This window comes from Homarus americanus, unplaced genomic scaffold (genome assembly GCF_018991925.1).
Source record: "Homarus americanus isolate GMGI-L3 unplaced genomic scaffold, GMGI_Hamer_2.0 scaffold36970, whole genome shotgun sequence".
NCBI classification, from domain to species: domain Eukaryota; kingdom Metazoa; phylum Arthropoda; class Malacostraca; order Decapoda; family Nephropidae; genus Homarus; species Homarus americanus.
The window spans coordinates 2926682-2939459 of record NW_024740094.1 but is presented as its reverse complement, the minus strand read 5'-3'; the positions used below and the strand labels follow the sequence as shown (position 1 = coordinate 2939459).

Below are 12778 nucleotides of genomic sequence, written 5' to 3'. Positions count from 1 at the left end.
AGGGAGGGTGAGAGAGTGAGAGGAGAGTGAGGGAGAGTGAGGGAGGGTGTGAGAGAGTGAGGGAGAGTGTAGGCGGGGTGAGGAGAGTGTAGGCGGGTGAGGGACAGTGTTGAGAAACGTACAGGAGAGTGTATATATGTATGTCTGTATATATGTGTGTGCGTTTTTGTGTGTATGTTTGTGTGTGCGTGTGTGCGTGTGTGTATGTATATCAGTATGCATGTGTATATATTAGTCTGTGTGCGTGTGTCTTTGTCAGTATGCATCCATGAGTACGTACATGTGTGTGTTTGTGTATATACCTGTATGCACTTACGTCTGTCTGTCTGTCTGTACGTACCTGTGTCTTCAAGAAAACTTCCTATAATTAAACAAGTTGGTCAAGTTGTTCAGGTAATCCCAGCTGATGGACAACAGGTGTTCCGGGGGATTAATTGTTCAGGTGAGGATTGTCCAGCTGTCGAATATTGTCCCAGCGGTCGAGTGAATTGTCCCAGCGGTCGAGTGAATTGTTCTACCTGTCCCTGAAACTAATACCTAATCTCTTCATAACCGAACCTTTACATGTAACTAATTCTGACTAAACAAACTTGTACAGCAGCAACAACAACAACAACAACACACACACACACACACACACACACACACACACACACACACACACACACACACACACACACACACACAGCCGTGAAGGAGTCTTGCCGTACAGTTTTCCACCCCATCAGCTCCACAGTTTCAACCTCTGACCATCAGATACCCGGGACCTGCCATTGTTTTTGTGGCCGTAGAGTTAGCTCTCTTTCTCACTGCTACCTACTGCTGCTCCTGTCTCTCTGTCTCTTTCTTTCTTTCTCACTCTTATTCACTGTTTGTATTTTTCTGTCTCTTTTCGGCTTTGTTTATGATAGTGACTCTCTCTCTCTCTCTCTCTCTCTCTCTCTCTCTCTCTCTCTCTCTCTCTCTCTCTCTCTCTCTCACTCATTTTCTTCATATTTACGTTAAAACAACACTTCTATCACACTAATACCTCCTAGGAATTACTGTACCTGCACTTTATACCTGAAAATTTATAATTGTACTTGTACCTGTAACTATACCTGTACCTGTAACTATACCTGTACCTGTAACTATACCTGTACCTGTAACTATACCTGTACCTGTACTAGTACCTGTAAACGATGCCTCATCTCAGGTAGCCAGGAAAATTTTGCTACATAGTGAGGGAAGGAATTTTAACGTAGGAACCTCACAGAATCGTATCTTGTTCCCGTAGTTTAAGTAAGACATTTTGATACCTTAACAGAACTCTAATTAGGAGAAACATTGAGAATCCATTTTTATCTAGAATACGATATCTTTGTAGCCTCACTTACGATGAAAATTACAAGTTACGAACTTTTGAAAATCAGAACTGCCTTGAGGTATGACCAAATGTACTCAGTCCTTGAAAATACCGTAAAAATAAAGAAGAATTTTGTGGTGTATGACCCTCTCCCCCTGTCTCTCTCCCCCTCCGTCACCCCTCTCCCCCTCCGTCACCCCTCTCCCCCTTACCGCTGGCCGCAGGATCAGATAAGCCCGACTGTCTTTTGTTCCTTCGGCTTAGCGATCACTGCCCGCGCCGTCACAGTTCACAGCTGATAGCACGGGAAATGGAACCGTTGATTTATTTGCTTATAACTTTGTCAGCCATGTCGACCCCGTCTTGTTCTTCACATGTTTATTGTTCTTGACCTTGTGTGTGTGAGTGTGGTGATGTGATGGTGTGGTAAGATAGTGTGGTGTGGTGGTGTGGTGGTGTGGTGGCGTCTTCTTTTTCTCATATTTATTGTTCTTGAGCTTATGTTTGTGAGTGCTGTGACGTCATGATGTGATGTGGTGATAATGGACGTGTGTGTGTGTGTGTGTGTGTGTGTGTGTGTGTGTGTGTGTGTTAGTGATGACAGTGGTTGTAGTAGTATGATGGTTATGATTGTGGTAGTAGTGGATTGATGGTAGTTACATCAGTATGCTGGTAATTGTTGTTGATAATGAAGTCTTTAAAACAGGTTACAACATCAACTTTCTCACCATTACCTACCATACAACATTAATCCCGTATATAAAACAACCAACCTTTAAACTCTGATGTGAAAATAAAGTCTCTGAAAAATTTAGTTGATGCTGTAGCAAATATTATGTCATGTAAATTAATTTCCACATCTAGGAGTAAAAATTAATGTCTCTTCATTATTTTTCGTTTTAATTTTCTCTCCATTATGTGTAAAATCTTTAAAAATTCCGTATTTTTTTTCTTCTATTCTATAATGTTATCTTTCTAATAATAATAATAATAATAATAATAATAATAATAATAATTATCTTACTTAATATATTTTTCTTAGTTCATTATTTCCACCATTTCTCAGCTCAGTGGCCATATAGGAAGGTGGGTCTGACCTGTACTGTCCAGTGTTAGTACAGGAGGAAACTGAGCACTTGGATAACACCCTTCTCATATCTGACCCACGCAGCCGGGGATTGAACCCAGGAGACATTATTGTAGAGGCACTGGTCCTACCACTGAGTTAAATTCTGTAATAGATGATTAGGAGTGTAGGTAAGTGTCATCGTGTGTTTTTTACTTAATATATACCGTTAAATATTTTATAACCTTGTGAATTTAACTGATAAATGGTGAAATGATATAAACACGAGAAAACGTGAATATTAGCGAAGTTATACCGCCATCGTGCTCTCTGGTGAAATATTAGAAAACGAAAATAAATCTATGGGTAACAACTTTGTTCATAATGGATAATATTTTTCGTTATTTCGGAGGTGATATTGAGAATATTTTCGACCAAAAATTCCTCGTAGGTCTATGTTATTATTGGTGATTATTTATAAAGATATCTGGTGTGAAGTTAGTGGCCAAAGCTCTATTAGGAGTGTGATGAGTTCCTGTTTAAGCAGACGTGTTTTTCTTTACAATAACACGGTCATATTTTTCAATTCTAGAACCATAAATAATTACTATATCTTAGAACAAGCAATAAGCATGGACTTAAGAATCAGTAGGAATTAAGTCTGATCAGTGTGAAGACTATGAATACTTTTCTCAAAAAAAAAAGACTGCATAAATTATCATCTGTATTATAAATAGTTTCTACGATAATATGTCATAGAGTGGGTGTGGAGGCTCCCCCTTGTGTCTGTATAAACGTCAAGTATAAGAGAAGTAAAACGAGAGAAACTTCATTAAATATGTTTATTTTAATCATTTTAAATGCTATCATTGTCAGTAAAACAGTGCGCGCGTCTACAAATAATTATATATAAAAATATCCTTAATAACACACCTCAGATGCACAGGTAATGGACGTAATAGTAAACTGGAGCAGACAATCAACAGAAAAACAAACAAAAAACAAGCAGACGGACATTTCTGCTCTTGCGTAAATAGTCTGCTCTTGTAAACACCCGATTCTGTTGATGTAAACAGTGAGACCCATTTTAACAGACCTCATATGACCAGGTGGAAGACAAAGAGACGAGAGCAGACAATGATGCAGACAAAACTTAACCATAAGACTGTCTGCCGTTATAGTAAACAAATGTCTTTCACATCACAACAGCTAATATTAAACAAACTCTGCTGATGATATAAACAGACTGTAGTAATAGTAGTAATAGTAATAATAATAGTAGTAGTAGTAGTAGTAGTAGTAGCAGCAGCTGTAAGTGAAAGCAAAACTAATCTAATGAGCGTTTTTATTTTGTGTTTGTTTACCCTGTTGTCACATCTGAGGTTCACAACACATCATCATCTTTAAGGGGTTCAAGTCAAGAGGTTAAACACTGGGCTGCCATACTGTTCTTTAAGAGGTTTTAAGTATGTATGTGGATAAATGATAATGTTTCTAGTGTGTCTTCAATCACCTAATATCAGTATCACCTTTCTTTTAAATCACAATGGTGTTCTGAAGTCATTTTAAAGGTTCACAATTCGTATAACACTTTAATTTTAGTCTTACAAACATTCATCACGTCTATATACACATTAAGCCTCTCATTACAGTTTAATGGACATAACTAACCCCCGTGACCTTTGACCCTATCAGCCTTGGTGCCACAGAGGTCAATTATCCCCTGTGACCCAAACGACAAGGAAATATTACAATAGTTTTACGAGATCACAAAACGAGGCATAATATCAATGAAAGTTTAGTAAAATAAGGGAAGACTTAAAACAAATTAATATCGGATTTGCTAAACATCATCATCATCCTCAACACGCACAAAAAATATTGCATAAAAAAGTACAAAAAGCCAATGATAATATTTACAGTCATTCTACAACCATACGTCACGAGTACATTAGACGTCATAAGTACATTAGACGTCATGAGTACATTAGACGTCATGAGTACATTAGCACATCATTATTACATTGGAGTACAAACAAAAATAATCAGTGAGCACTTGTGAGTAATGTGTACTGAAGGAGGAGGAAGAGGAGAATGAAGAAGAACAAGAAGAGAAGAGAAAAAAATATCGTAAATGCGAACGAAAATGCGAGAAAAAAAATAATAATATCCCTTAAGAGACAAACAGGAGAGTGAGAGCATCAGTACACATGGGGAGAATATCACAGACTAGTAAGGAAAAAATAAATGCACTATATCCAAGAATTAGTAATAGAGGTTAATGTTAAGAACTACCACCCAGCTACGATAACCACACCCCCTTCTCTTTCTCTCTCCACCTAGCCAATCATAAACCTCAGAGGATCTTAACACTCGTAAAACCTATAATATTATTGGTCCTCCTAGCTGGTGACATTAAAACCTATATCTTAAGTAATAATAATCATCCCAATATAATTTAAACACTATTTTTTGTCTCTATTTATTAACTGAGGCCTTTAAATACGTTCTGATGTCGCCAGTTTGGGGTTGATGACAAATTTCTGGGTCTTACGAGTCATTGTAAACCCTGAACGATAGCTTCCCTCTAGTGGCAGCTGATGGAACTACTGTCCCGGGTTATTCTAGGAACATAGTGACGTGACTTACATTCTTTCGTGAAATAATTACAAATACCACAGTTTTATTACTATCTTGATATAGTTCGAAAAGAAACCAGTTACACTATATCCGATAATACATTTATATATACAGTCACGTATGTGTATGTATGTATATGTATATAAATCACAAAGCCCCCAATTGCATAGGTTTAAAATTCTTTATCGAGCATCAAGTGTGTGTGTGTGTGTGTCCACCATCTTGTCTTGGTAGAGGTTTCTTCAGCCGTCGAGTAAATTTTCTTCTCTTTCTTTGTACCAACTCTTGCACAGGTGAGAGTGATGAGGGGGGACAGGTGAGGGCGGCAGGTGTGTGTGTGTGTGTGTCCTCGCCTCTGTTATACCACCACAGGTAACTTTCGCTTCGTTTTGGTTCTGAAAGAGATGAAAGTACTTTACTTTACAGAAAATGGAAAATGAATGATTTGGGGAAGAGATAGAGATAGAGAGAGCAACACACAGTAAACTATTCATCATAAACACAATGATATATATATATATTACAGATGAGTGTGACTTAGACAGTGTTGAGGTGTTGACACTTACATCACGACCCTGGACTGCGAGGTGATTTTCTTAACCACAGTAGAGGGACGACCTAGGTTGTCCTTGGTTCGCTCCACCACGACACGGTGACCTGTACGACCTTGCACCTCTCTCTTGGCGTCGAAGTCGTCGCCTGGCGGGCAGGAAAAACAAACACAATTACTCATTTTAACATATAGGTCCTTTTAGCTTGGAAGGAGAGTCTTACTTAGGTGTGGTCTTACAGGGGGGATGAGTCTTAAGGGTGATCTTACATAGGGGGAGAGTCTTCGGGGTTGTATTATATGGGGAGATGGGAGTCTTAATTAGGTGTGGTCTTATGTGTGGTTTGTGGTCTTACCTCCTATGACCTCGAGGGAGTTGGTGGTCTTGTTATTGACGCCCTCGGTGGTGTAGGTGGTCCTGCCGCCCTTGTCACACACAGACTGCGTCATGTACCTCTCACCGTCTGTCTTGGTCTTCATCCTACGGGAGACTCCATCCTCAACAGCCACCACCACCGCTCCCTCGTTCTCATCCTCCTCCTGCTTCTTCTGTACCTCTTGTCCTCCTCCTTCTCGTCCACTTCCTTCGCCTACCACGGCTCCATCCTTACTCGCTCCTGCAGAAGGGGGATACATGTTACTGATACATAATATGCTGTACAAGGACATGTTATAACAGTAATACATACAGGCAGCCTACTGTACATTTATCCGTTTTTTGTTTCCACTTAACGCCCACTACGCCCAATGCACCCACCTCCCACTACGCCTACATGGCCAACTCTACGGCAGTGATACATCTCCTACAACCACTCTCGTCGTCAGTACCTACCTGTAGAAGAGGTCTCCTTGGTCTCGGTGAGCAGCTCTCCTCCTCCAGATAGTCTCCGAGAGCCTCTCCTCACTACTCGCCTCACCACACTCTTACTGGTGCGCTGCCCTCCCTTCACCTCCTCCTCCGTCTCGTGGCTGAACTTTTGACCTTCCTAATAAAGTCGAGTAAATGTGTAATGAAGGTTAGGTTATGAGAGGAAAACAACAACACCAACACACGAATATGGAGGATAAGTTAACAATGGTATTTGGGATGGACATCTTGTTTAAAGTCAAGTATTCTGATTAGTTTCTTTTTCTACGTTAATATAAATAATTAGTCTAATATTCCTTAAACTTAAAGTAATTTTCGAAAATTTACTATTTACCTCAACACTGTAAAGCTCACATCTACTCTATCTGTATTGCGATAGATCGTTATACTAATTACCTTTTTCATTAGTTTGCCCTGAACGCTTGTGCCGGCTGCCCAGTCCTCCAGGTCCTTGGATGCGTTGGCTTTGAACGTTTTCTCCTTCCTTGTCTTGCCGCTGTTGGTGCGGACTATCTGCCGTGCCTGGTGAAGTGATAATAATGTAAAATACAGCAATGGCAGTGAAGGTTGTGTTATTGAAAGGAAAAATTATGTTGTTTGTTTTTCCCTTATTTATCTGTATCGTTTTATTCTTTCAATTTATTTATTTGTCTTTGTGTTTGTTAGTTTGCCATATCTATCAGCTTATATCCCTTTCTTTCCCTCTGTCTCATCTATGGTGGATGATCTTGTACAAGTATAGGAATTAAGACAAAGAAAACTAACATCAAGACTCACCTTCTCTGAGGACCCCAGTCTGGCCCTCCTGACAGTGGTCTTAGTCTTGGTCCAGCCCGCGTCGTTCTGTACGATCGTCTCGTCTTTATGGTCCGCCGGGTCATCCTCGGAATCCTTTCGCTCCTTCTTGATCCTCACGGAGCCTCCTTGATCCTCAGGGCGATACCTCTTCAAACTAGAATTCCGACGGACGACGCGGCTCCTAGACTTACTGGGGCTGGTTGAAGACGTCTTCGGGAGGCCTTTTGGACCGGACGGGCTCGGTGATGATTCCTTCGCTGCTCTTCGCCCTGGAGACTTTTCCTTGTTATTCTTGCATTGTCTTACTACTCTGACCTCTCGTGCTGGCGAGGACTCTTTGGACTGTGGTTCTAAACTGGACTCTCTCGTCTTGTCTCCTCCATCCTGTGTCGAGTTATTATCAAACACGTCATCACTGTCATAGGTGGTGGCGTGAGGTAACCTGCCACTCGAGGTGTCTTCTGAGGACGACCGTCTGATTGCCATGTCTGTGCGGTACCTGTGAGTTAGATCATTCATTTCCTCAGAGAAGGAAAGGTTTGGTTTGAACTGGAAGTTGGAAGGTTCTTCAGGTATGGGTGAGTCTTTGGTCCCATCGTCCTTGGACAAGATGGTGGAGAGGGAGACGGGGCCAGTGTCTCTGTCAGGGGTAGATCTCTCTGATGGCTCTCTCGATCTCAGTGATGATCTTTCTTTAGAAAACCTCGATGACAAGGGTTCGTATCCCTTTGAGGAGAGTCTTCTGCCTTCACCACCCACCGCAGAACTGTTCTCTGTCGCACCTTTGTACGGTGACTCAGGAACTCTCCCACGTAAAGAGAGTCTTTCGTGGGCATACCTGGATGTAAAAGAGTCCGGATTATCCCTAACCTCTGACTTCCTCACTATGGAGTTATTTTTGTCTGGGGAATATTTTTTGTTGTCGTGGTGGCCGGGGACAAGACACGACGACAGGTACGAGGTGTGAGGAACATTATCTTTGTGCAGCGAGGAAGTCTTACTGGTGGCGACCCTCTGAGGATCAACACCAGACGTCATGGCCTTCAGCGTCACGGAAGGTTTAGTAAAAGTGAAAGGTTTGTGTACCGACGGCTGCCACGAGCTCTTAATCTCCCTCTGTGGGCTCCTGTCTTCATCCTCCCTCCTTGTGCCTCTCCTTCTCTCTTCGCTTCTGTCTCTTAATCTGAAGGAGGATGTGAAGGAAGATGCCAAAGGAACATTCGAACTTTCCTTCTCTTCAATGTCTTTCTCACAGGGTTCCTTATTTCTCTTTGTACTGGGAGAAGGAGCGATGTTTTCCTTGTGTTCATCGCCAGGGACTGTCACCCTCCGTCCATCCCTCAAGGAGGACTCGAGTATCACATCAAGTTTTGACGTCAAATCGAGAGAATCTCTTTTGAGGACTCTCTCTGGCGTCGCTCTGGGAGAGGTCAGCGGCGTGGAAGTCATTGAGGACGACCTTGAGGAACAGTCACCCAAGATGGAGGAGAGACTAACTGGTCCTCGTCTACCATTACACACTTGTGACTGGTCAGACTGGAGGGCCTCCCTGACTGACGATCTTAAAGATGTCGGAGTTGAAGGGAAAGATGCGTTTGTCTTAGAGGCACAGGTGATGTCTACATGATCAGTGGAAGACATGGCGAGGAACGTTGACAGGTATTTAGGGGGCACCGCTGGCTTGATGGGGGTCACGGGTATTGAGCTGGAGGCGGAGGCTTTGGGCGAGGCGATGCTAGTAGATGGTGTTGTGTACTTTGTAGGTGTTGAGTGTTGAGGCTTAGCTGAGAGTTTAGAGGAAGGAGTCGACCTTCTAGCTGGAGGAACAGGTGTAAAATTTTGTAACATTTCATCAGGATCTTCTTCAGTTTGTAAGCTGTCTCGGTAAATGTTTCTATTGGAGCGTAGTTTTGATGGGCTTAAAGGGGGCGTGGCTGTCGCTGCTGATGGACTTGTTGGACTTGTTCTATCGAGGGAAGATATTTGTTCAGAGGATAAAGTATTGAGCATTTTGTTGAGCCATTCCTTCCTGTTTTTGGGGTCTTTGATGCTCGACCTTCCTTCACTCATGCGCTTCTCGAAACTGAAAGACGTTTGGCATTTATCCTTATCCTTCTCACGGTCGGCTGACTCTCTTCTCTTCACCTCCAGATAAGGTGAGGGATATGACTGAGTCTTTTCATGAAGGTTGATCGGTTTTGGGGGAACTGGAGGGGAGAATTTTTTTGAAGACTTGGATGAGTCATCTCTGTCTCTCGCTCGTAGTCTCGACTCAGAGGCTCTTGGCTCGGCTGAGTGACTTCCTCGAGGCTTTGACAGAGTATCCTTTTCTCTACTTCTCTCTGATCGGTCTGGTGACGAGGATGTGATCGGCGTCTTTCTCCTCCTCGACGACGGTGAACTGGACGATCTTAACTTCTGGCCAATGGCACTGGTCGTCGGTCTGTTGGTGGCGGAGTTCTTCCAGTTACTCTCAGTGAGGATCCTGTGAGAGGTGTGATCCTTCTTGTCTTCTGATGCACGAGTCTTTGAGGAATCCTTCCGTGTGGCAGAACTTGATCGGCGGGTTGGTGACTTGGATGAATCTCGGCGGCTCCTGCGTTGAGACTCTTCATAGGAACTTGTGTGTTTTGTAGGAGAGAGAAGCTTCTTCACGATGTAGGGAGACTTCATGGGCACCATCGGGATCTCCTTTATCGAGTCGTTCTTCAGATCTGAGTGTAGGTTCTCTGAGGACATCTTCCGGAACACAATGTCATCTTTACCATCCACTGTACCGTTTATGTCTGTTTTCTTGTCTTTACTGAACATGGACATGAAGCTGCCATGCATCTTGACCAGCTCCTTGATCTTGGTGGACACGGGCTTCATGGAGAGGTTCTTGTTGATGCGATTCTTCTCCTCATCCTCGAGTCTCTGTCGCTGTAAAGCTTCCCACTCTAGCAAACTGCTTCTTCTTCTCTCTTCTTCTCTCCTCTTAGATGATATTTTTCTTTGGTCTTCGTCGTTCACCACCTCCACCGTCACTTGGTGGACCTTGTGCTTATGGTGGCTTCCCTCGACAGCTTTGTCCTCGATCTTTCTCCTCTCGCCGCCGCTGGTGTGACTCTGACTCGTCGTCTTCATTCTGTAAGGTTTTATAGGAACTTCGCCGCTACTCTTGGCACATTGTTCACTCAACTTTTGACTATGAGGACCAATTTTATTTGACTTTGATTTGCTGAGGTGGGCATGAGAAGCCATGGGCGGGGTGTGAGAGGCCATGGGCGGGGTGATTACATGACCGTTCACACTAGTTCGGTCACTGTGAGAGTCATGTTTAAGCACATCCCTTGGGTTAGTAATAACAGTAAATGTCTTCATTCCCTCAGTTCTCCTAATGTTCTCAACCTCCTTCTGTGTCTTTAAATGCACTAATGAATCCTCCTCGAGCTCTGTGAAGAAGGTCTCGGGTCGGGTCTTTTGGTCGGCACTGAAAGTGAAACTAAACATTTTGGCTGGCAGCTTGGTGGTGGGTCCCTCAGTCCTAGGTAGCGAGGAGGCGTGGCTTCCCTCATGGTGGGTGAAGGAGACGTGGCTTCCCTCATGGTGGGTGAAGGAGGCGTGGCTTCCTCTGTGGTGGTTGAAGGAGGCGTGGGCGCCATGGTGTGAGCTGAAGGTGGTACGTCCATCATGGTGGTAGTAGGTGGAGGGGCCTGGGCAGTCATCGAAGTGGTCTGGGGTCTGGTGGCGGTAGCCAATTTGGGGGGTCGTGGAGGAGGTGTTATCCTCTTGAGTCGAGGAGGGATTGGAGGAGGCAGTGTGGAGGCTGGGGCGCTGCTCCTCCTCTGTAACACACAAACACACACACACACATACACATTATACACCAAGACAGTGGTTCTCTGAGTCAGTGACAGCATGCAACAATTCCCTTAAGGTGTGGAGATACATTTTTGGTTTATTTTGTAATCATCACTTGACAGCAACACCAGCGATACGTTATTTTTAAATATACTGCATAACTTTAATAGCTTGTGATAATTTACATAATAAATAGAACAAGTTACACAAGCAGAGACATCAAGATAAACTCACAGTCTAATTCACTTAGGAAATATTGTCTCTTCGCAGGTTGAGCATTTTGGCAATTAATCTCTTTCAATAAATAATTTAACTTTGATACAATAGTAAAGTTATTCTCTAAAATAATGGTAATATATATATATATATATATATATATATATATATATATATATATATATATATATATATATATATATATATATATATATATATATATATATATATTTAAAGTTATTATTTAAGTTGTAAATATAATATCAATGTGGGTTGTTTATTATTATTATTATAGTTTTCTTGTTCTTTGTTTTAGGTGCTTCAATAGGCAGGTTATTATTGGCACCGTTTGATCTCTTAACATAACTACAACAATATTAATGCGATATATATGTATTAGATCGTTAACAATAGCTACTAAAACACACCGCTATTAGCTAGTTAACGTTTTTATCTTAACTTAATGTAGTTATAATATTAATAATATTTTAAGATTCCTAAAATTACCATAAAGCAGCAAAGCCGTAAGTTGTGAAGGTTACTTACTGTATAGCTGCACTACTCACTGTACCACCACTAGACTGGGACCTTACCTAATACGGTGAATAACTGTAGCACCATTAGACTGGAATCTTACCTATGGTGGTGGGTGACTGTAGCACCAATAGACTGGCACCTTATTTATGGTGATGGTTGACTGTATGTAATAACCTCTGTCAACATAAAGACAGTAGTACTTATATAAATGTTCTGGTGACATTCCTATATCCTCCACACACTTCTGATCTGCCCAGGTCATCACCAGGTACCCTGCCCTCAGTGGACTTAACTCCTGTATCCGACACATGACAGACGTGTGAGATACAGTTAATTCAGTTAATTCTTCATTGATTACAACATAGTGTACATACTCTTTCATAAATAACTAAGAAAGCCATATAGTGTTTGTGAGAGCATTAAGTTCTCTGAAACAACTACAAACAGAGATTATAAGTAACTTCAGTTGAAACTACAGAGCAGTTACAAGAGTTTCTGAACTGATTGACTACTAATTATCTATATCCAGTTCATAAGACAACAGCTGGTGGGAAACCTGCATAAACTCAGAGCTTTACTGCTTGTGACTCAACACACACTCAGCAGTACTTCAATCAAAGTATCATTTTAATAGCTGACAGACTCACCAGCTAGCACACAAAGGTGACTAGCTGATGGGATTACCTGACATTCAACAGCTAGTTACATAGATGTTACCAGATGGCATACCAAATATCCATGCCTGGTACATGAGGTGGCAGCGGTGGATTTTACTGCCTGGTACATGAGGTGGCAACGGTGGGATATAATTGCCTGTAACTAGACTAGCACCTTACATATGGCATTGGACGACTGTTGCATCACTAGACTGGCACCTTACTTACTGTGGCAGGAGGCTGTAGCACCACTAGACTG

General features: G+C 42.2%; 1 protein-coding gene across 2 annotated transcripts in view; it reads right to left on the bottom strand.

The window, feature by feature from the left end:
* Positions 1–3239: 3239 nt before the first annotated feature.
* LOC121875150 overlaps positions 3240–12778 on the bottom strand; it is a 79248-nt gene continuing 69709 nt past the window's right edge. For both annotated transcript variants that reach the window (XM_042379574.1, XM_042379575.1), the window contains 6 exons: positions 7247–11094; positions 6866–6991; positions 6434–6587; positions 5958–6218; positions 5618–5750; positions 3240–5446 (listed from right to left, as the gene is read on the bottom strand). In XM_042379574.1, coding sequence (XP_042235508.1) covers positions 5410–5446; positions 5618–5750; positions 5958–6218; positions 6434–6587; positions 6866–6991; positions 7247–11094 — 4559 coding nt within the window. In that variant the 3' untranslated portion in view covers positions 3240–5409. The remainder of the gene's footprint in view (positions 5447–5617; positions 5751–5957; positions 6219–6433; positions 6588–6865; positions 6992–7246; positions 11095–12778) is intronic.